Source organism: Hyperolius riggenbachi, chromosome 10 (genome assembly GCF_040937935.1).
Source record: "Hyperolius riggenbachi isolate aHypRig1 chromosome 10, aHypRig1.pri, whole genome shotgun sequence".
Taxonomy (NCBI): Eukaryota; Metazoa; Chordata; class Amphibia; order Anura; family Hyperoliidae; genus Hyperolius; species Hyperolius riggenbachi.
Genome location: NC_090655.1, coordinates 228,768,356 through 228,789,473, shown reverse-complemented (window position 1 = coordinate 228,789,473; position 21,118 = coordinate 228,768,356). Strand labels below are relative to the sequence as shown.

The 21,118-nt window shown below is 44.9% G+C and overlaps 2 protein-coding genes across 2 annotated transcripts in view; both read left to right on the top strand.

Annotated features, from left to right (window-relative positions):
* Positions 1-4,077: 4,077 nt before the first annotated feature.
* Positions 4,078-21,118, top strand: part of LOC137536873 (zinc finger protein 585A-like) — a 52,233-nt gene continuing 35,192 nt past the window's right edge. The window contains exons 1-2 of the mRNA XM_068259056.1: positions 4,078-4,124; positions 9,286-9,405. Of these exons, the coding sequence (XP_068115157.1) occupies positions 9,310-9,405 (96 nt within the window). The 5' untranslated portion in view covers positions 4,078-4,124; positions 9,286-9,309. The remainder of the gene's footprint in view (positions 4,125-9,285; positions 9,406-21,118) is intronic.
* LOC137534738 (zinc finger protein OZF-like) lies at positions 9,387-15,674 on the top strand. Its single transcript, XM_068256361.1, has 6 exons — positions 9,387-9,424; positions 9,599-9,769; positions 9,856-9,958; positions 10,071-10,159; positions 10,276-10,480; positions 13,798-15,674. Exons 2-6 carry the CDS (start codon positions 9,698-9,700, stop codon positions 14,922-14,924), a joined length of 1,596 nt encoding a protein of 531 aa, XP_068112462.1. The 5' UTR covers positions 9,387-9,424; positions 9,599-9,697; the 3' UTR covers positions 14,925-15,674.

Here is a 21,118-nt window from a genome sequence, read left to right as displayed (position 1 = left end):
CTTAAGTCAACGATTAGCTCAACAGTTTTTGCGGTATTAAGCAGTGCACCAGCCTGTTCTCCTTGCACCACTTGCAAATACTCTCCACCTGCTGATGATACTCTTGGACGTTACCCTTAGTCACAAGGCCAACGATGGTAGTGTCATTAGCTAACTTGATGACCTTGACAGAGTCTGTCTCCGATCTGCAGTTATTCGTGTAGAGGGAGAACAGTAGTGGGGATAGCACGTATCCTTGAGGAGTACCCGTGTTTGTAGTCACTGCTTGGGAGCGGATGTCATGTAGCCTGATGACCTGGGACCTGTTGGTGAGAAAGTCCTTGATCCAAAGACGTAGGCTTGAATGGACACCAAGTGCGGCTAGGTCCTCTTGGAGTATACGTGGACAGATGGTGTTAAAAGCCGAACTGAAGTCTAGGAGCAGTGCTGCTCGGATACCATTTTTCACTATCTGGAACTTATTCGGATTGTATAGGTCCCAAAGCTTACGCGACACCTCCTGCGGCGCAAAAACCACCACCATGGGACCACCGCCAGGTACCAAAGCTTACACGACAAACCCTGCGGCGCAACAACCACCGCCATGGGACCACCGCCAGGTACCAAAGCTTACACGACAAATCCTGCGGCGCAAAAACCACCGCCATGGGACCACTGCCAGGTCCCAAAGCTTACGCGACACCTCCTGCGGCACCAAAACCACCGCCATGAGACCACCGCCAGGTCCCAAAGCTTACGCAACACCTCCTGCAGCGCAAAAACCACCGCGATTGAACCACCGCCAGGTCCCAAAGCTTACGCGACACCTGCATGGCAAAAATAACTACCATGGGACCACCGCCAGGTACCAAAGCTTACCTGACACCTCCTGCGGCGCAAAAACCACCGCCATGGGACCACCGCCAGGTCCCAAAGCTTACGTGACACCTCCTGTGGCGCAAAAAACACCGCCATGGGACCACCGCCAGGTCCCAAAGCTTACACGACACCTCCTGCGGCGCAAAAAACACCACCATGAGACCATCGGCAGGTACCAAAGCTTACGCGACACCTCCTGCGGCGCACGGACCACTGCCAGGTCCCAAAGCTTACACGACACCTCCTGTGGCGCAAAAACAACTGCCATGGAACCACCGCCAGGTCCCATAGCTTACATGACACCTCCTGCGGCACCAAAATGACCGCCATGGGACCACCGCAAGGTCCCATGGTGTAAGCGACACCTCCTGTGGCGCTAAAACGATAGCCATGGGATAACCGCTAGGTCCCATGGCATAAGCGACACCTCCTGTGGCGCCAAAACGATAGCCATGGGATAACCGCTAGGTCCCATGGCATAAGCGACACCTCCTGCGGCACCAAAACGACCGCCATGGGACCACCGCTAGATCCCATGGCTTAAGCGACATCTCCTGCTGCAAAAAAAAAAAAAAAAGCCACTAGGTCCCATGGGCTACCATTTAGCATAAACAAGGTTTGATTTGCGATTACTTTAATTTTTCTGCCGGCCCGCGGAATTCTGCGAAAATTCGCAAAATTCTGCGGAAATGTAATGGCGACGGAATTTAGCGCTGGCGGAATTCCGCAATTCCGGCGGAACGGAATTTGCTCATTCCGATCATCCCTAGCAGTGATATATTTACCTCTCTGCGATCCAGCGCGGGCGCACTAGGCGGAAATAGCCAAGCCCGTTTGTATCCGCTCTACCGCACAGGCACAAAGGACTTGCGGGGGAAGCCTCATTAGGATCCAGAGACTTCCCCCTCCCGAGGTAAGTATCCCCCAGAGGGTTTTTTTTCAGTTACAGATTCTCTTTAAATCCATTTCTTTTCAAATTAGGAAAACTATCAAATTTCCCAAATTGTTTTATCACTTCATCTATTGTCTGGTGAAAAATTCTGATCTATGTTTAGAAAAAAAAAAATAATAGCGCACAGTGAATTGGTTTAATTTTTCAAATGATACAATCAATCAGGAAAACTGATTGAATTTAAAAGATCTGAAGAAAAAAAGAAAAATTATGTGCTATATGATCACATTGAGGCACGGAAAACACTTATTTGAATTGTGCACGACACACATGCTCCTTGCCTGAACCTCTGGGAAGGTGTAAATTGGGATGGTGTGCTCCTTGCCTGAACCTCCTGGGAAGGTGAAAACCAGGGTGGTGAGCTCCTTACCTGAACCTCTGGGAAAGTGTAAACTGGGGTGGTGTGCTCCCGCCTGAACCTCTGGGAAGGTGTAAGCTGGGGTGGTGAGCTCCCTTCCTGAACCTCTGGGAAGGTGTAAATTGGGGTGGTGTGCTCCTTGCCTGATCCTCTGAGAAGGTGTAAACCGAGGTGGTGTGCTCCCTGCCTGAACCTCTGGGAAGGTGTAAATTGGGATAGTGTGGTCCTTGCCTGAACCTCCTGGGAAGGTGAAAACCAGGGTGGTGAGCTCCTTACCTGAACCTCTGGGAAAGTGTAAACTGGGGTGGTGTGCTCCCGCCTGAACCTCTGGGAAGGTGTAAGTTGGGGTGGTGAGCTCCCTTCCTGAACCTCTGGGAAGGTGTAAACTGGGGTGGTGTGCTCTTTGCCTGATCCTCTGAGAAGGTGTAAACCGAGGTGGTGTGCTCCCTGCCTGAACCTCTGGGAAGGTGTAAACTGGGGTGGTGTGCTCCTGCCTGAACCTCTGGGAAGGTGTAAGCTGGGGTGGTGTGCTCCCTTCCTGAACCTCTGGGAAGGTGTAAACTGGAGTGGTGTGCTCCCTGCCTGAACCTCTGGGAAGGTATAACTGGGGTCGTGTGCTCCCTTCCTGAACCTTTGGGAAGGTGTAAGCCGGGGTGGTGTGCGCTCCCTGCCTGTACCTCTGGGAAGATGTAGATCGGGGTGGTGTCTTGTAAAACACACAGCCACCTGTGTTGCACACTGCCATATGCTTAGGCCCCTATTATTGTAGTAACGGAATACAAATACTTGACAAAGAACTCGGGGGATCAAAAAACAACTAGGCCCCTAACGCATTGGAATATAACTTATATAGTTACTCGTGTAGCTAGTAGACGTCCACTGTTGCAGTGTGTATATACTCCAGTGGTTCAAATGTGCTAGTCAATGGCTTAAATCGGACATGACCTCTTGCACAGGACTGAAGGAAATCAGAGAGAAATGCACCCTGTATGTATTTAGAGAGTTTTGCCTGGTTAATTTCCCCAAATTTGTGTCTAATTACAGATTGTAATCTGATCTCCCCGTGTCACATGACTGCCTATGGCAGATAAGGCTGTGAAAGCACAGGAAGTTAACAATATGTCTGCTTCCATGAATCAGGAAGTAGAAACTGTGCAGGCCTGTTTTAGGATTTGTATCAGGTGTAACAAAGAAATGTTTTTTGTTTAAAAGTTATTATACTGTTGTATATCTTTTTTAGAGCAGAGAGGACGTTCTGAGTTCAGGTCCGCTTTAATGGCCCTCAGGACTGCACTATGCGAAACATAGAACTTCTCCCCAGACAGTGAGCAGACAGTAGGAATCAGAGTCAGACTAACATACTCCCATACACATAAAAACCCAGCATGTTTCACCCTTAGCAGGCTTTGTCAGAGGTACATACTACAGCACGTTCCAAATTATTATTACCTAAATAGTCAATGCAAACTGGTAATTTAAATCTTCAACCATTAGGGTATAATTTGAATGTTATTGAACAAACCTCCTAATGCACAGGTGTCGAACTCCAGGCCTGGTGGGCCAGATTCATGCCAGGGGAGGGGGGGGAGGGGGCCCATATTAAACTTGCGTCGGGGCCCATAGCTCCATAGCTACGCCACTGTCCCTGTCCTAAGCATAACAGTAGGTTTTTCACAAATAAAGAAATTTAAAAAAAGAAACTTAAAACGCACTGTTAATATTTGCATCGACTTGGAATTATTTGCATCTAATGGACTATCAATAGATTAATCCTCACACGGCAAGACATGACTTATTTACTAGCGTTCAGGTGAATGAGGCTGCAGTTCTGTTACTGACCACAAGGTGGTAGGCAGATCTCAGCTCATTGCATTAGGTGGAACGCAAAGACAGGAAGTTGGAGGAGAGGCAGGAGGAAGTAGAGAGGAGACATTAGTGGAACTGGCAGCAGATAAGGTAATAAGATTAATATGTTATTTTATTTATCTTTACTCCCAGCCACTCTGCTGTGTCCCACCCCTTATCCCTATCATCACTAGTCGCTGTTATACACCAAGGAATATATTAGATAAATGCAAGAACCTTTCAAGGGTCATTGCTAAGATATCTCTACTTTTCTTTTGCCAAGCCCTGTGGAGATGACTTGCTACCATCCCCTGCCCAAGAACCCCTCTCCTCTCCCCCATCACTCTGTACATAGGGCGCTATGCATGTCATTATATAAAGAAGTAAGCAATTCAGCTTTCCCCACCAATTTCTAAAGCAGGATTAGCAGGAGATAAATCAGACAGTAGCACAAGGTTCATTCATTTATCAATTGTTAGCCTTCCGAATTTTATTTGCACAAAATAAGCAGGTACCCAGCAGGTAACCTCACTGGGAAATTCCATTAACAGGATTGCATGGACAGTCAGCACCATCTAGAAATGCAAGGGTTCAGATAGGCTGTATACCTACACTATTTGGCCAATCACAACACTTCATGCTGTAGAGCAGGGGTCAGGAACCTTTTTGGCTGAGAGAGCCATAAACGCCACATATTTTAAAATGTAAATCTGTGAGAGCCATACAATATGTTTCAAACTGGGACAGTGCGCATGTGCAGCAGAGGGCTCACGTCCCTTTTGCCATGGTTATGTGTATACAGTTGATCCTCCATGTCAGACATGTCTTCAGCTTCTCTTGTGTTTCAGCAACATCAGCAATTTCCTTGAGAGACAGACAGACAGGAGAAATACCGACTAACAGCTTGTACAATTAGCTAGCTGACTTAGGGGTTGATTCACTTTGTAGGACGAGATCCCCATACACTTTGGTGCAATAGGCTGCCTGTCAAATGACAGGCAGCCTATTGGACCAATCAAAGTGCAGGGATCTCATCGTATAAAGTCACTGGACCTGAGAGGATCCATGGTTGGACATATGGAGCGGCCGTTAGTACTGGGGGGAGCGGGAGTATTATTATTATTATTATTTATTGTATTTATAAAGGGTTAACATATTACACACGCTGGACAATAAATAGGGATAGATGTAATAAGGGGTGACAGACAGAGAAGTAGCAAACGGTTATACCACACAGCACAAGGTTATACATGCAATCAGGGTATAAAGTGCGTTTTACAGAGACCCAGCAAATCAAGTCTGAGTTAGTCCATGAGAAGAGTTGCTAGGGTAGCAGGACACACGGGAGAGGGGTCTGCCAAAGGCTTACAATCTAAAGGGAGTAAGTTAGTAGTGCATGCTACAGCAGTAGCGTGCCTACTTTGAATATTTTACTTGCGCAGCCACACTATGCTGCGTTGCTTGAGCAGTGTAGCTTAGTGAATCAACCCCTAACTGTGAGCCAGATGTAGCCATCAAAAGAGCCACATCTGGCTCCTGAACCATAGGTTCCTTACCCCTGCTGTAGAGGGTGCTGTGATTGGAGAACTGTTTCCTATGAGATTTCCTGCTGGGTCCCCTCAACTAGACTTGCACCCAAAATTCCAATTCATTGTCTAATTATTCTCGCAATAGTAGATTTAAAAAAAAATCAGTTTACATCTCTAGTGGTAAAATATAAATTGCAAAAAACTTGGAGGAGAAATAAGGAGGGCGTATACCCCAAACCACACTACAAGAAATGTGTTACTATTAAAATATCATAATTTTATTCGTATCAAAAAGATTAACAAACATGAAGGCTGGTTTCACAGTGGGACGTTACAGGCGCACGTTAGAGCAGCCTGTAACGCACCCCACCGCACAGCAATGAAAAATCAATGGGCTGTTCACAGTGCCCACGTTGCGTTACTTAGTAACGCTGCGCCATTAGACAACGTACTGAATGCAGTACTTTATAAGCGGCAGAGCCGCGTTAGACTGCTTGCACATGCTCAGTAATGTTGGGGAGGAGCGGAGAGCGGCCAGGCACATGGCTAATTAATATTCACTGCACTCAGTGACGTGCAGTGTTTACTTCCTGGAGCGGCCGCTCTGTGCGGCGATTGGCCGGGCGGGACCACGTGATGCTGCATGCGTCCAAGAGTACGCATCACGGCATCACGGACGCCAGAGTGAGCTGCACAACGCGGCTCACTCTGACGTCCACATTAGAGAGCACCAGGCGTTGCGTTAGGGGCATGTTATGCGACCATAACATCCCCTAAAACGCAACGTCCTGGTGTGAAACCAGCCTAAAACCTGAAATGGTGGTTGATCAGGCCACCATCAGCCCACATTCATACAATCCACTCGCACCGCAAGCTCACTGCACTGATTATATTGAGACCCCTGTGTGCACCTAAACACTTCAGCAACAGGCCTGTTAATCGCTCATAGCTATTATTGCTGGAAACAAGATGATCTGACTCCATCAAAATTAAGCGCCTGAATGATTCCCAATCATCAACAGTGGAATGCCATAGTCACTAATGCCATACATAGCAAGATAAGCAGTGTGTTTCACAAGTAGCAATGTTGTTGTGGGAAAATCCCAGCTGATAGGCAAGCACATGCATCTCAGTAAGGGTTAATGGCATAGCATACACATGGAGTCAGTTCAAAGCATAGGAGAGCAAGTAAGCCAACACTGTATGTATAAGCAGGATCCAATCCTTTCAGTAGTAGTTTATAACAAGAAGCATACAGTACAGAATCCATGGCGTCTGGCTTCCAGTCACAGATTGCATACTTCACATTCAGTGCAGAGATGCTGCTCGTGAGTCCCAAGCATCTCCAGGCAGGGAGATTCCAAGTGCACAGAAGGGGAAGCAGGGCTTGCCGGATGGAGAGCACAGAGCGGAGCGTCAGGGCATCAAAGGGATCTCCACCAAGCGTCCCATGCTAGCCCACGACATGTTTCACCGGTCACTTCCGGTTTCCTCAGGTGGGCGTGGAACATGCCTAAAATATATAATGCGGCTAATGCCTTCCTGTGATTAAAAAAAAAAAGTGAGGCAAATGAAAATTCTAGTTCAGCAGGAACTGGCATTAGTGAGGACTGAACTAGAAGCTTGCAAAGACTAGTTAGATTCAGGAGCTGCAGGTACTGCATTTGATTTGCCAGTATCAATGCAGAAACTGACTTTTAGGGCTTGTTCACACTGCAGGAAGTTTTGTAATTTTTGAAGTGCGGATGATTTTTCAAAATCACCCTGAAAGCGCTTACGCAATGATTCTCTATGAGATAGTTCATATCTAAGCGGTGCTTGAGCCATTTTTTTTCCCACCTCAATAGAAGGTATAGGAAAAACGCAAAACGCTCACAAAACCGCTTTGTGGAACGATTGCGTTCACGTTTTTAAGAATAAATACATTGTATTTATTATTTTCCAGATCAAAGAGTTCACTTCCTGATTTGCGTCAGGGAGTGAATTACCAAAACACTTGGGAAAAAACGAGTCGGAAACCGCTAACCACAAAAAAGTGGTGAAAAAATTGCCCACCCAAGCGCCGGGAATCGGAAAGAAAAAACACCTCTAAATAAGCCCACCGCGGACGGATATGCGAGCCGAACGCACTATGAACAAGGCCTTAAGCAAGGTTAGCACTTGTTTTATGGAGGGCATGAAGGCAGTACTTGTCCAGTGTTCTCCAGAGGCACAATACCCTACTTAAAGGACATCCGAGGTGAAAAAAAAACTGATGAAATAAACAATTGTATTTCCCCTCCTTCACCTAAAAACTACTTTTTAAGACATCCCACAGTTTTATTTTACATTTATATCTACTTTTTAAGTTATTATTGTTTCATTGTCTCTGCTCAACGACACATTCATTGAAGTATGCCAGAGCTAAAATCTGTGAACTATTGCCGCTTTTTATCTCTTTCCTGCTCCCAGAAGCCATTTACTGTCAGGAAAAAGTTTTATTGCTATAATTCCATATCAGTCAGGGTGACACTATAGTCCGACCCAGTTCCGACCCGGACAGAAACTGTCACTTGCATACCTGATGTCTAACTCTTTCGGCAAAGAAAAAAAAAAAGGAACGCAGCACAGTTTACTGTGTGCTAGGCACAGTACATACTCATTTCTATCTCATTGTGTCACACGTCACCTCGGTAACTCTACCCAAGATTGAACCTTAAAGAGGAACTCCAGCCTAAACAAACATACTGGGCCTGATTCACAAAGCGGTGCAAACACTTTGCACGCCTGTGAAAAGCCCTTAATCACGCCTAAACTTAGTTTAGGCGTGATGTGAAGCAACTCGCGTGAAGCTCCCGCGCACAAAGTTTTGCACGTTCAGCAGCACAAAGCGGTGATAACTCTGCTAGTGCAAAGGTTATCACGCCTAAACTCTTTTAGGCGTGATAACTGAGTTATCACCGCTTTGTGAATTAGGCCCACTGTCATTAAGTTACATTAGTTATGTTAATTAAAATAGATAGGTAATATAATCTCTTACCCACCCTGTTTTAAAAGAACAGGCAAATGTTTGATTTCATGATGGCAGCCATCTTTTTGGTTGAAAGGAGGTGACAGGGAGCATGAGACATAGTTCCAACTGTCCTGTGTCCTGAGCACCTCTCCCAGTTGCTAGGCAACGTGAACAACAACATAGGAAATCCCATCATGCTCTGCACAGCATCAGGGAAAAAAGCCCAGGCTTTTTTTCTTTGATGGGTGGAGCTTAGATAAAAATGCAGCTAAGATGATGCTTTGGTAAGAAAAACAAAGTTCTGATGCTGTGAAACTGTTAAAGAAACACCAAGCCTTTTCAGTTCTGCTGAGTAGATTTTTAGTCCGGAGGTTCACTTTAAGACTAATCAGTAGCCAATGCCCCTTTCCATGGCCCTGACAGCTTCCTGTATGTGATCTTTGTTGCATTGTGAGAAATAATGGCTGTTGCCAACTACTAAGCAATCACGCACACACACATATATATATATCAATATTTTAGCCTATCACATTGGTAAAACAACATTTTAGCCTATTGCATTGGTAGTGGGTGTGTTAATAGATAAGGGCAGTTGGTGCTGTCTGGTGTTTTTTCTTGTTTTCCAGCAGTAAAGATGATGACCTGCAGACTTAAGGTGAACCTAACAACACAAAGGAATGACACAACAAAAACCAATAATTTCTTGACCTAACTCCACTGTCCTTATAATTCTTTTTGTGTCCCTCTACAGAGAAGAGCCTCCTCTATAGCTCACATGACCAAATCAATGAGGATGAATGAGAGGTGGAGTCACATGACTGAGAAGATATTAGACCTCACCCTGGAACTCCTCTACCTGCTGACTGGAGAGGTGAGATGGAGTCTCAAAGGTCAGATGATGTCACTCTCATCTCATATTTATAAACACAGACCTGACTGCATAGGTGAATAGGATTCTGAGAAAGTTACATGACTTAACACTTAGTTCCATTAAAATGCTGACTTGACTGGGGAGATGAGGGGGGTTCTGGGAACATACGTGGTTACTGTGTGTGTTTCTAAAGGATTGCGAAGTAGTGAGGAAGACATCTGGTGAGCTTTTGGTAGCCAGCAGCCATGTCCAAGGCGCATCCTGTATCACAGTGCCGCCACCTCATTCTCCAATGCCTGAGAGGAATAACAAGGAGAAAATTCTAAAAGTCATCCAGAAGATAAAAGATTTGCTGACAAGAGAGGTGAGCAGTGCTGGAAATTATGGCATGGATGGGTCTGGTGGTGTCTTTATCATTTTATGTATTAGGGACATCCTAACACCTTATAGGAACCTATCTATTGCTCCATACAGGAGGCACCGCATTTAGAAGGACCCAATAATCTCTACAAGGATGTTCTGATGGAAAATCGGACACCCCTCACAGCACCAGGTAAGAGGATAATTATAGTAAAGGAGAGAACAGCAAGTAGGGATCCACCTAGATTCTCTATGATTATATAAACACATAAAATCACTATTTAGTCAGTGTGTATCTCCCACAGATGGATCCAGTAACACGACCAAACCAGAGAGATGTACAGGTCCTCTTTATTCCCAGGATTGTACACAGGAAGATCCCACTGTCTTTCAGGTAGGTGGAATGTAGAAGTCAAAAGTGTCTGTAAACTATTGGAATTTTTTAAGGAGGTGCATTTAAAAGAGGCTCATATGCTAAAATGCCAATTCTGTATCATTTTGTGAGCTTAGGATGAAGAACAGATTATTGTGAAAGTTGAAGTTAAAGAGGAAGAAGAAGTGATGGATGAGAGGGGTGATCAGCAGTCTGAAGAGGAGGGTGAAATGGTGGTAACAGTTAAGGAAGAAGAGGAGGAGACCTGTGTGTGGGGTGATTTGGAAGAAAGTGAAATGAGGACAGTTAAAGTAGAGGAATGTGGTCTGGACATTAGCACAGGTTGGTAAAAACCAAAACCTCAAATGGCATGCAAAGGAAGTGGTGCATTTTTAAAAGAAAAGTACAATGAAAAACAATCAAGTAGGGTTTTTTTTTACATGTAAAAGCACAAAGTGGGACATCATGATCTAAACTAATAAGGAGGAGATACTGTACACCATATGAAAGGTCCATCTCCATTCCTCAGTATAACATCATGTTCCCAACAAATGAAGAGGAGATACTGTACACCATATGAAAGGCCCATCTCCATTCCTCAGTATAACAACATAGTACCAACAAATGAGGAGGAGATACTGTACACCATATGAAAGGCCCATCTCCATTTCTCAGTATAACATCATAGTACCAACAAATGAGGAGATACTGTACACCATATGAAAGGCCCATCTCCATTCCTCAGTATAACATCATAGTACCAACAAATGAGGAGATACTGTACACCATATGAAAGGCCCATCTCCAATCCTCAGTATAACATCATAGTATCAACAAATCAGGAGGAGATACTGTACACCATATGAAAGGTCCATCTCCAATCCTCAGTATAACATCATGTTACCAAAAAAATGAGGAGATACTGTACACCATATGAAAGGCTCATCTCCATTCCTCAGTATAACCTTTCCAAAAAATGAGGAGGCGATACTGTACACCACAGTCCCCCAACTGTATCCTCAAGGCCCACCAACAGTACATGTTTTGCAGAAAACCACAAACATTCTCAGGTGGGGTAATTAGTGTCTCAGCAGAGCTGATTAACTACCTCTGTGGATTTCCACAAAACATGCACTGTTGGTGAGCCTTGAGGACAGGGTTGAGGAACACTGCTGTATACCATATGAGAGGTCCATCTCCATTCCTCAGTATAACATCATAGTACCTACAAATGAGCAGGAGATACTGTACACCATATGAAAGGTCCATCTCCATTCCTCAGTGTAACATCATAGTACCAACAAATGAGGAGGAGATACTGTATACCATATGAAAGGCCCATCTCCATTCCTCAGTATAACATCATAGTACTAACAAATGAGGAGGAGATACTGTACACCATATGAAAGGCCCATCTCCATTCCTCAGTATAACATCATAGTACCAACAAATGAGCAGGAGATACTGTACACCATATGGAAGGTCCATCCCCATTCCTCAGTGTAACATCATAGTGCCAACAAATGAGGAGGAGATACTGTACACCATATGAAAGGCCCATCTCCATTCCTCAGTATAACATCATAGCACCAACAAATGAGGAGGAGATACTGTACACCATATGAAAGGTCCATCTCCATTCCTCAGTATAACATCATAGTACCAACAAATGAGGAGGATATACTGTACACCATATGAAAGGTTCATCTCCATCCCTCAGTATAACATCATAGTACCAACAAATGAGCAGGAGATACTGTACACCATATGGAAGGTCCATCCCCATTCCTCAGTGTAACATCATAGTACCAACAAATGAGGATGAGATACTGTACACCATATGAAAGGCCCATCTCCATTCCTCAGTATAACATCATAGCACCAACAAATGAGGAGGAGATACTGTACACCATATGAAAGGTCCATCTCCATTCCTCAGTGTAACATCATAGTACCAACAAATGAGGAGGAGATACTGTACACCATATGAAAGGTCCATCTCCATTCCTCAGTATAACATCATCGCACCAACAAATGAGGAGGAGACACTGTACACCATATGAAAGGCCAATCTCCATTCCTCAGTATAACATCATAGCACCAACAAATGAGGAGGAGACACTGTACACCATATGAAAGGCCAATCTCCATTCCTCAGTATAACATCATAGCACCAACAAATGAGGAGGAGATACTGTACACCATATGAAAGGCCCATCTCCATTCCTCAGTATAACATCATAGCACCAACAAATGAGGAGGAGATACTGTACACCATATGAAAGGCCCATCTCCATTCCTCAGTATAACATCATAGCACCAACAAATGAGGAGGAGATACTGTACACCATATGAAAGGTCCATCTCCATTCCTCAGTATAACATCATAGCACCAACAAATGAAGAGGAGATACTGTACACCATATGACAGGCCCATCTCCATTCCTCAGTATAACATCATAGTACCAACAAATGAGGAGGAGATACTGTACACCATATGAAATCTCCATTCCTCAATATAATATCATAGTACCAACAAATGAGGAGGAGATACTGTACACCATATGAAAGGCCCATCTCTATTCTTCAATATAACATCATGTTTCCAACAAATTAGGTGGAAATACTGTACACCATATGGTTAACCTAGTTCTCCTTCAAGATGCTGCGCTCACATGTACTTTAAAATCTTCTTGCAGTTGTGTCACTCAAAGAAAAAAAGAAATAAAACCATAGCGTGATACTGTATTATAACATTGCCTCTTCCGACAACACCCAGTGCTGTAAACAATATCTGTTTGTGTATCCACCACAAATTACAAGGTTATACAGGTCCTCACCATGTGATATTGCTGCCAAACCACAGACTGCAACAACAACACCTCCAAAACTCTGGAACATATACACTCTCCCAGATGCATGCAGATAGCTCACAAAGGTCATACGTGGCCTCTCACCATATGCTCTGCTGTCCAAGTTATAAGACAGCAGATGCACTCAGTATGTCCCGGCAGGTGTTTCCCAGCCAGTTCTCAGCAGTTAGGTCTCCACAGGAGCAAAAACTTCACATCAGCCTATTAACTTGCTGTCCAAGTTATAAGACAGCAGATGCGCTCAGTATATCCTGGCAGGTGTTTCCTAGCCACTTCTCAGCAGATCGGTCTCCACATCATATGCTTGGTGACTGGTGCAGCGATCCATGGACACGTAAATAAGCCATTGGACTGTGTTTAATGGACTTAATTTCACTATTATTAATATTGGAACACTATCACTGATTGCTATATTGCTATCACTGATTGCTATATTTAGTGAGCACACAGAAACATAGACATTTTTTATATGGTTAACCTCTCCATTATATCATTATTGTATTCATACTATGCCATAGTTCTTTTGACTGTACTGTATAGTTAAAATACTGCTGATCTTATATTGGCGGTATAGCTGCAAGCTGTACCTTGCCAGAATATAGGGTGATTGCTGATTACTAGACTACAACTACTTAACTACTATACCAATCATAACCAACATAAATTATGCCTGACAGAAGCAAGGAATGTCCTTTAAATGTTACTTTCCCCTTCCCAAATTATTTTTCCTTACAGATAGATGCTATGTTTAGAATATTTCTGAGGGTCACCTTATCTCTTTTCCAGATGATAATGCAGAAGATAATGGTGTCACACAATATTCTCCAGGAGGAAACCCCATTACTGGAAATACACATCACAGACTTTACCATGAGGAGAGATCACCTGATCCTTCTAATCCTGAGGAATCTGCCAACTCATCACATCCTGTTAGCCCAAATATCAATCCGAGTTTTCATAACGTAGATTTATCCGATAATCTCAATAATTCGGAGCTGTCCTATTCCATGGAATCCCGTCCTGTTGGATACAGCAATGATAAGCTATATTCATGTCCTCAGTGTGCGAAAAACTTTAAAAAACAATCACACCTTGTTGAACATCTGAGAGTTCACACAGGGGAGCGTCCCTATCCATGTTTAGAGTGTGGGAAATGTTTTACTCAGAGAGGAAACCTTCTCACCCATCAGAGAGGTCACACAGGTGAGCGCCTGTTTCCATGCTCAGAGTGTGGGAAACGTTTTGTTCGTAAAGACAGTCTGCTTAAGCACCACAAATCTCACACAGGTGAGCGAACTTTTTCATGTTCAGAGTGCGGTAAATGTTTTCCCATCAAAGCAACTCTTGTTAGACACCAACGAACGCACACTGGAGAACGGCCTTTTTCGTGTTCAGAGTGTGGGAAAACTTTTACTGGGGAAGGAGGCTTGCTTAATCACTGGAGGACTCACACAGGTGAACGTCCTTATTCATGTTCAGAGTGCGATAAAACGTTTACGGGGAAAGGAACCCTCCTTAGGCACGAGAGGGTTCACAGAGGCGAGCTTCCTTATTCTTGTTCGGAGTGTGGGAGGCGTTTTGTGGAGAAAGGGACCCTGCTTATACACCAGAGAATTCACACAGGGGAGCGGCCTTTTTCCTGTTCCGTGTGTGGCAAAAGCTTCAACGAGAAAGGCGGCCTTAATGCCCATATGAAGATTCACACAGACGATCGTCCCTTTACCTGCCAGGACTGTGGCAGGCGCTTCATTGAGAAGAGACGGATGCTTCAGCACCAGAGAACTCACACGGGGGAGCGGCCATTCTCTTGTCCAGAGTGTGGGAAAGGTTTTACATTGAAAGGAAACCTCAATAAACATAGAAGGATGCATTCCCAGGTGACAGATGATACATGTGATGCTGGCATTTCATAGAGTTATTTATTCTGTACATAGAAGAATAATAAATGTGAAGTTATCTATCCAAAGAAAAAAGATTGCAGAAGAACATAATGATAAAGGGCTCTTACCAAACCTCACATCCCTGTTTTCTTCAAGCTCAGCAACACACGGAGACAGGAACTTGTACTTCCTAAAGATCCTAAGAATAAGGAAAGCTACTTGGAGTGTGCAGTCCTGTGTACTGAGAAGACTATACACAGAACATTTCTATTGCCACCCGTTGTTTTGAAGCTGTTCTGCTCAGACCGAGGTGATATTTCGGTGTGTTTGCTGTTGACTGTCACTGTTGTGCACTCGCTCAGATCTGCTGCTGTTACTAACATCAATTGCTTTTCAAGCAACCTGACTGTCACTGTTGTGCACTCGCTCAGATCTGCTGTTGCTACTAACATCAATTGCTTTTCAAGCAACCTGACTGTCACTGTTGTGCACTCGCTCAGATCTGCTGCTGCTACTAAATTGCTATCAAGCATCATGACAATTGATGGAAATGTTTATGTATAAAATAGGACTGAGGAGTAGCCTATTCATCAAATAACGATTTGTCCCAATCTACATAGCATCTGATCCCCTAGTACCCTATGTGTGTGTGTATGGTGCACGGGTGAGTGGGGTGTGCTTTGCATGTGTGGCGGGGTGACCATCCCATGCGTTTTTAAATTTGTAAAGTGTTTCAGTGAATTTCATAATGTTAATAAAGCAATAATTTTGTATTTTTCTAAACTAATTGCGGATATTACTCTTTTATGACACGCATGTCAGCTCTATCAAACCACTTCAAATTTTGAGTAATTATATATTGCGCTTTTCCCCTTGCGGACTCAAAGTGCTTCAGGGCTGCAGCCACTAGGATGCGCTCTGTAGGCAGTAGCAGTGTTAGGGCATGTTGCCAGAGGTCTCCTACTGAATCAGTGCTGGCTTATTGAACAGGAGCCACTGCTGGAGTAGTGCAAAGACTTATACATTGGGAACACCAAGCAACCCCCAAGTGAGCATGTGGCCGGACGTATGAGGGCCACACCTGCAGTACAGGAGTCTGTGGTATAGCTGTGCCGTAAAGAGAATCTGTAAGGAAAAAAGTTCCCCTGGGGGGTACTTACCTCGGGAGGGGTACGCCTCTGGATCTTAATAAGGATCCCTCCAACCCTCGGTTCCAGTACTGTAAGCCATCACAAATCGGCGGTGAATGGCTCCAGGATCATAACAATCCTGTGTGAACCTCACGCAAGCACAGTAGCGGCTTTTCTTCATGCTCAGGTGGAAATAGCTGAGCCCGATTGGATCCGCTGTACTGCTGAGGTGCACAGTGTCTGTGCCTGCACAGTAGAGCGGATCCAATCGTGCGTGGCTATTTCCACCTGAGCCTGAAGGAAAGCCGCTACTGCCCCATCGTGAGGCTCACACAGGTTTGGTATGATCCTGGAGCCCTGGCGGATATTGGCACTCCCTCCCAAGGTAAGTACCCCCTGGGGCTCTTTTTAGGTAGGTTTAATGTTTTATTGTCTCAGCTGAATGACACAGTCGTTCAGTGTCCCAGAGCTAGAATATATGAACTTTTGACCTTTTTTTTATCTGTCCCGTGCACTGAAGCTGTTCTCTTCCAAGCAAGAGTTTTATGGCTGCAATTCATTATCAGTGAGGTTTAGGCTATATTTTTACTAAAGGTGTCCATATATTGGCAGATGGAGCAGCAGCATTTGATCATCAGATAGATCCCTGAGCAGAGTGGAAGCCACACACCAGTTCCAGCTGGACTAGAAAAGTGTCGTCCTATTAGCAAATGCAGATGCCCCCCCCACCCCCCCCCCCAAACACCGTTTTAAAGTAACCTGTGCATCGCAATTTTCCTTATTTGAAAATAAACCTCCCCATAAGGAAGGTTAGTAATGGTGTGTTTGCTGTTAAGAGAGACTGGTTTAGGGGAGCCTAATTTATCACCTACCAGTGCTGCTGTTCTGGTTTCTGACTCCTAATACCTACTAGCAGTCATAGATGACCCATAATATCTGCCAGCCGTCATAGGTGGCCCCCAATATCTGTCAGCAGTCATAGGTGCCCTCCCATATCTGCCAGCAGTCATAGGTGGCCACAATATCTGCCAGCCGTCATAGGTGCCCCCCAATATATGCCAGCAGTCATAGGTGCCCCCCAATATCTACCAGCAGTCATAGGCGCCCCCCAATATCTGCCAGCAGTCATAGGTGCCCCCCCAATATCTGCTGGCAATCATAGGTGGCCCCCAATATTTGCCAGCAGTAATAGGTGGCCCACAACATCTCCCTGCAGTCATAGGTGGACCCCGATATCTGCCAGCAGTCATAGGTGGCCCCCAATATCTGCCAGCAGTCATAGGTGCCCCCCCCCCAATATCTGCCAGCAGTCAGGTGTCCCCTAATATGTCAGCAGTCATAGGTGGCCCCCAATATCTTCCAGCAGTCATAGGTGGCCCATATTTGCTAGCAGTCATAGGTGCCCCCCATATCTGCCAGCAGGCATAGGTGCCCCCCATATCTGCCAGCAGTCATAGGTGCCCCCCCATATCTGCCAGCAGTCATAAGTGCCCCCCATATCTGCCAGCAGGCATAGGTGCCCCCCATATCTGCCAGCCGTCATAGGTGCCCCCCGCCCCCCCCCCCCCCATATCTGCCAGCAGTCATAGGTGGCCCCATATCTGCCAGCAGTCATAGGTGTCTCCCAATATGTGCCAGCAGTCATAGGTTGCCCCAATATCTGCCAGCAGTCATAGATGGTCCCCAATATCTGCCAGCTGTCATAGATGGTCCCCAATATCTGCCAGCAGTCATAGGTGGCCCCACATCTGCCAGCAGTCATAGATGGCTCCCAATATCTGCCAGCTGTCATTGGTGGCCCCATATCTGCCAGCAGTCATAGATGGCTCCCAATATCTGCCAGCTGTCATTGGTGGCCCCATATCTGCCAGCAGTCATAGATGGCTCCCAATATCTGCCAGCTGTCATTGGTGGCCCCATATCTGCCAGCAGTCATAGATGGCTCCCAATATCTGCCAGCTGTCATTGGTGGCCCCATATCTGCCAGCACTCATAGCTGGCTCCTAATATCTGCCAGCAGTCACTGGTTACTACAATCGCTGTCAAAGCTGATCCATCCCTGCCTCTGTCAGGGGTTTGCAAGCCATTCACAGCTGAGGACATACTGTGGAGGTAAACTACTAAGTTGTAACACAATCTGGGGGTAGTTTAGACACCACAGAGCACTAGTGAGCACTGACAAGCTGGGGCACTTAAAGGACCACTGTAGCGAGAGGGATATGGAGGCTGCCATATTTACTTCCTTTTAAGCAATACCAGTTGCCTGGCTATCCTGCTGATCCTCTGCCTCTAATTCTTTTAGCCAAAGACCCTGAACAAGCATGAAGCAGATCCAATGTTTCTGACATTATTGTCAAATCTGACAAGATTAGCTGCATGCTTGTTTCTAGTGTTACTCAGACACCACTGCATTAAAATAGATCAGTGGGGCTGCCAGGCAACTGGTATTATTTAAAAGGAAATAAATATGGCAGCCTCCATATTCTTCTGACTACAGTTGTCCTTTAAACTTTGTCATGCTACATTTCAAACTTAAGCCTCCACCCACTTTTTCCATTACTCCTCCCCAATTATCACCCTCCTCTTGTTTCTGATCGATCAGTCGATCTCCCAAAGAATTGTATCATTAATGGCCACCTTTAGGATGATGACAGAAGTTCCTGCAAATGTTGCCATGTCTCATAATCACAGATTACTCTTAATAAGTGTGTACAGCCATCACCCAATATAAAGGTCGCCAGCAATGAGCTTTACCTCTCTTTACTGGCTAAATTCTTCCCCAGTGTAGCTTGTTCATTATGGAGAGATTTCTTTCTCCTCCCAAAAATATTTTTCCTCCTCTGGCATCTCTTTGGTTTGAATACAAAAACTTACAGATGCGCTTGTCGAATGGAAATACGAAATTTTAATAAAATATTGGGCAAAATAACCTGAACAGCTGTATAAAAGGGCATTAGCCCAATAGTGACATAAAATACATATAAAAGTAAAATCATAAAACAGTAGATCCAGTGCTGTGTTGTAATACTTAATAGCACTTGAATGAGTTAGAGCAACAGCCCTGCTCTAGGAGGTCAGTGTCTCCTGCGAGGAAACAGTAATGGATCAGATGCAGCAGCGAACTTTGTAGAAATAATTCGTGTGTTAGTAAGGAGATGGTGTTCCCAACAGACCTCAATATCTGCTCATTGAGCTAGCATAATTAATTTCCAAGCGTAATAGCAATAGTAGCTTTGATGCAAGCAGAGATTAAGCAAGGTGTTAGCTGGCGTTTAAGCCTAGTAAGATGCTGGCAAGCAAAACAGGCTGGGTGGTGAGTCATCAAAGTAATGTGGATCAATGCTTGATACGATTAAAGTAGAGCGGTCTCACCCTCCTGAGGTGTTGAGTCCTCTGATGATGAATCCTGTGGCGGATAGTATCTTCCGGGAAGCCGCTCAATCTCACCAGCCCCGGCCGGCGGCTAGGTGAGAGAGACTGGACCTGCAGTGCAGTGTCGGGCAAGCGTGCCCGGCTTCCAGGGGGTCCGGATGGCGTGGGTCACGTGGATGATGCAAACCTTCAGTACGGCAAACTTCCGTTCTGCTCCACAACTTCCCGGTACGGAACTCCGCCACGCCTCCTTCCCCTCTATGGCGTGACGTCACGACTGTAGCCTCCGCTGACGTTTCGAGAGGAACGCCTCTCTTTCTCAAAGCTTGGCTACTGGGGAATAGGAGGGTAGTTCTTTATACTGTGTGGTTAATAGGATTATTGAAAGGCATGCAGCTCAAGATCTTTGTTCAATCCGTGCGGAACTAGTGTGTTTAGATTAAATATCCACATAGTTTCACGTCTGGACATTTCTAATAAGAAATCGCCACCTCTCCATGGTCTTACTACTTGTTCGATGACACAATATTTAGATCCCTTAAAGGAGCAACCGTGTTCCATTTTGTAGTGTGCTGATAAGGGATGTTCTTTATTGCCCTTTTTAATATTGGTGCAATGTTCACTCAATCTTTCTTTTAGAGTACGTTTTGTTCTACCCACATAGTGCTTTAAACAGGGGCAAGTTAGCACATATATCACCCCTTTTGTGTCGCAATTGGTTACGTTTTTCATGCTGAATGTTTCATTCCCAGCAGTAATCTGGTAAATTCTTTCTATGGGGGAATTCGATTCTTTACATGCTCGGCAAAACCCACATCTTTTAAAATATCCCCTTGTCTTCTTTATCTCCGATTTCTTAATAGTGGGTGCTAGTAGATTGCCTAAACTCCTAGACTTCTTAAAAATTACTTGCGGATATTCCGATAATAAGGGGGTGAGTATAGGATCTTCCCTTAATAAACCCCAATGCTTCCTCACTATATTCCTCACCTTGGGGGCCTGGGATGAATATCTCATGACCACACTAGGCTGCTGAAAAGTATGGGCATTGCGGTTCTCTCTCTCTTCCAATAAAACCTGTCTGGCAGTACATGTGGCCTGTTCCCTAGCTCCCAAAATGATATCTTGTGGATATCCTTTATGTTCAAATCTGGAGCGCCAGTAATGGGAGAGGGAGGAATTTTTAATCTGAGTCAAAGGACCCTTTCCACAGTAGAACACAAAATCTTGGCGAAAGGAATTAAGTTTGCCCCTGGTGGTAGGCTGAATAAATTCGAGGCTTTCATTGGGATTAAACAGTTTATGAGGAAACTATGCTTAAAGAAGTATTTCTCAAAGATGACCAAGGATCATTTGAATAGCGAAACGTTACAGGATGACCCGTATAAACACTCAGGGCTGAAATGCCGGTCCAAGTTCAATCCAACCCATGAGGCCAGTAAACCTATGATGGCTTTCGAGACGTTAGTACTAGAGGATATTAGGAAACTAAATACCAAATTTGCGGACAATCTAACCACCATAGAGAGGAAGGCAATGAGGGACCTCCAGAATGATGCCTCCATCATGATTCGACCAGCTGATAAGGGGGGGGGGATAGTCATACAGGATGTTAGAGATTACCACCAGGAGGCACTCCGCCAATTAACTCAAGGGGACACTTATGAAAAATTAACAATGGACCCCACTATGAAGTTCCTAAAGAGATTAAAAATCCACTTAACA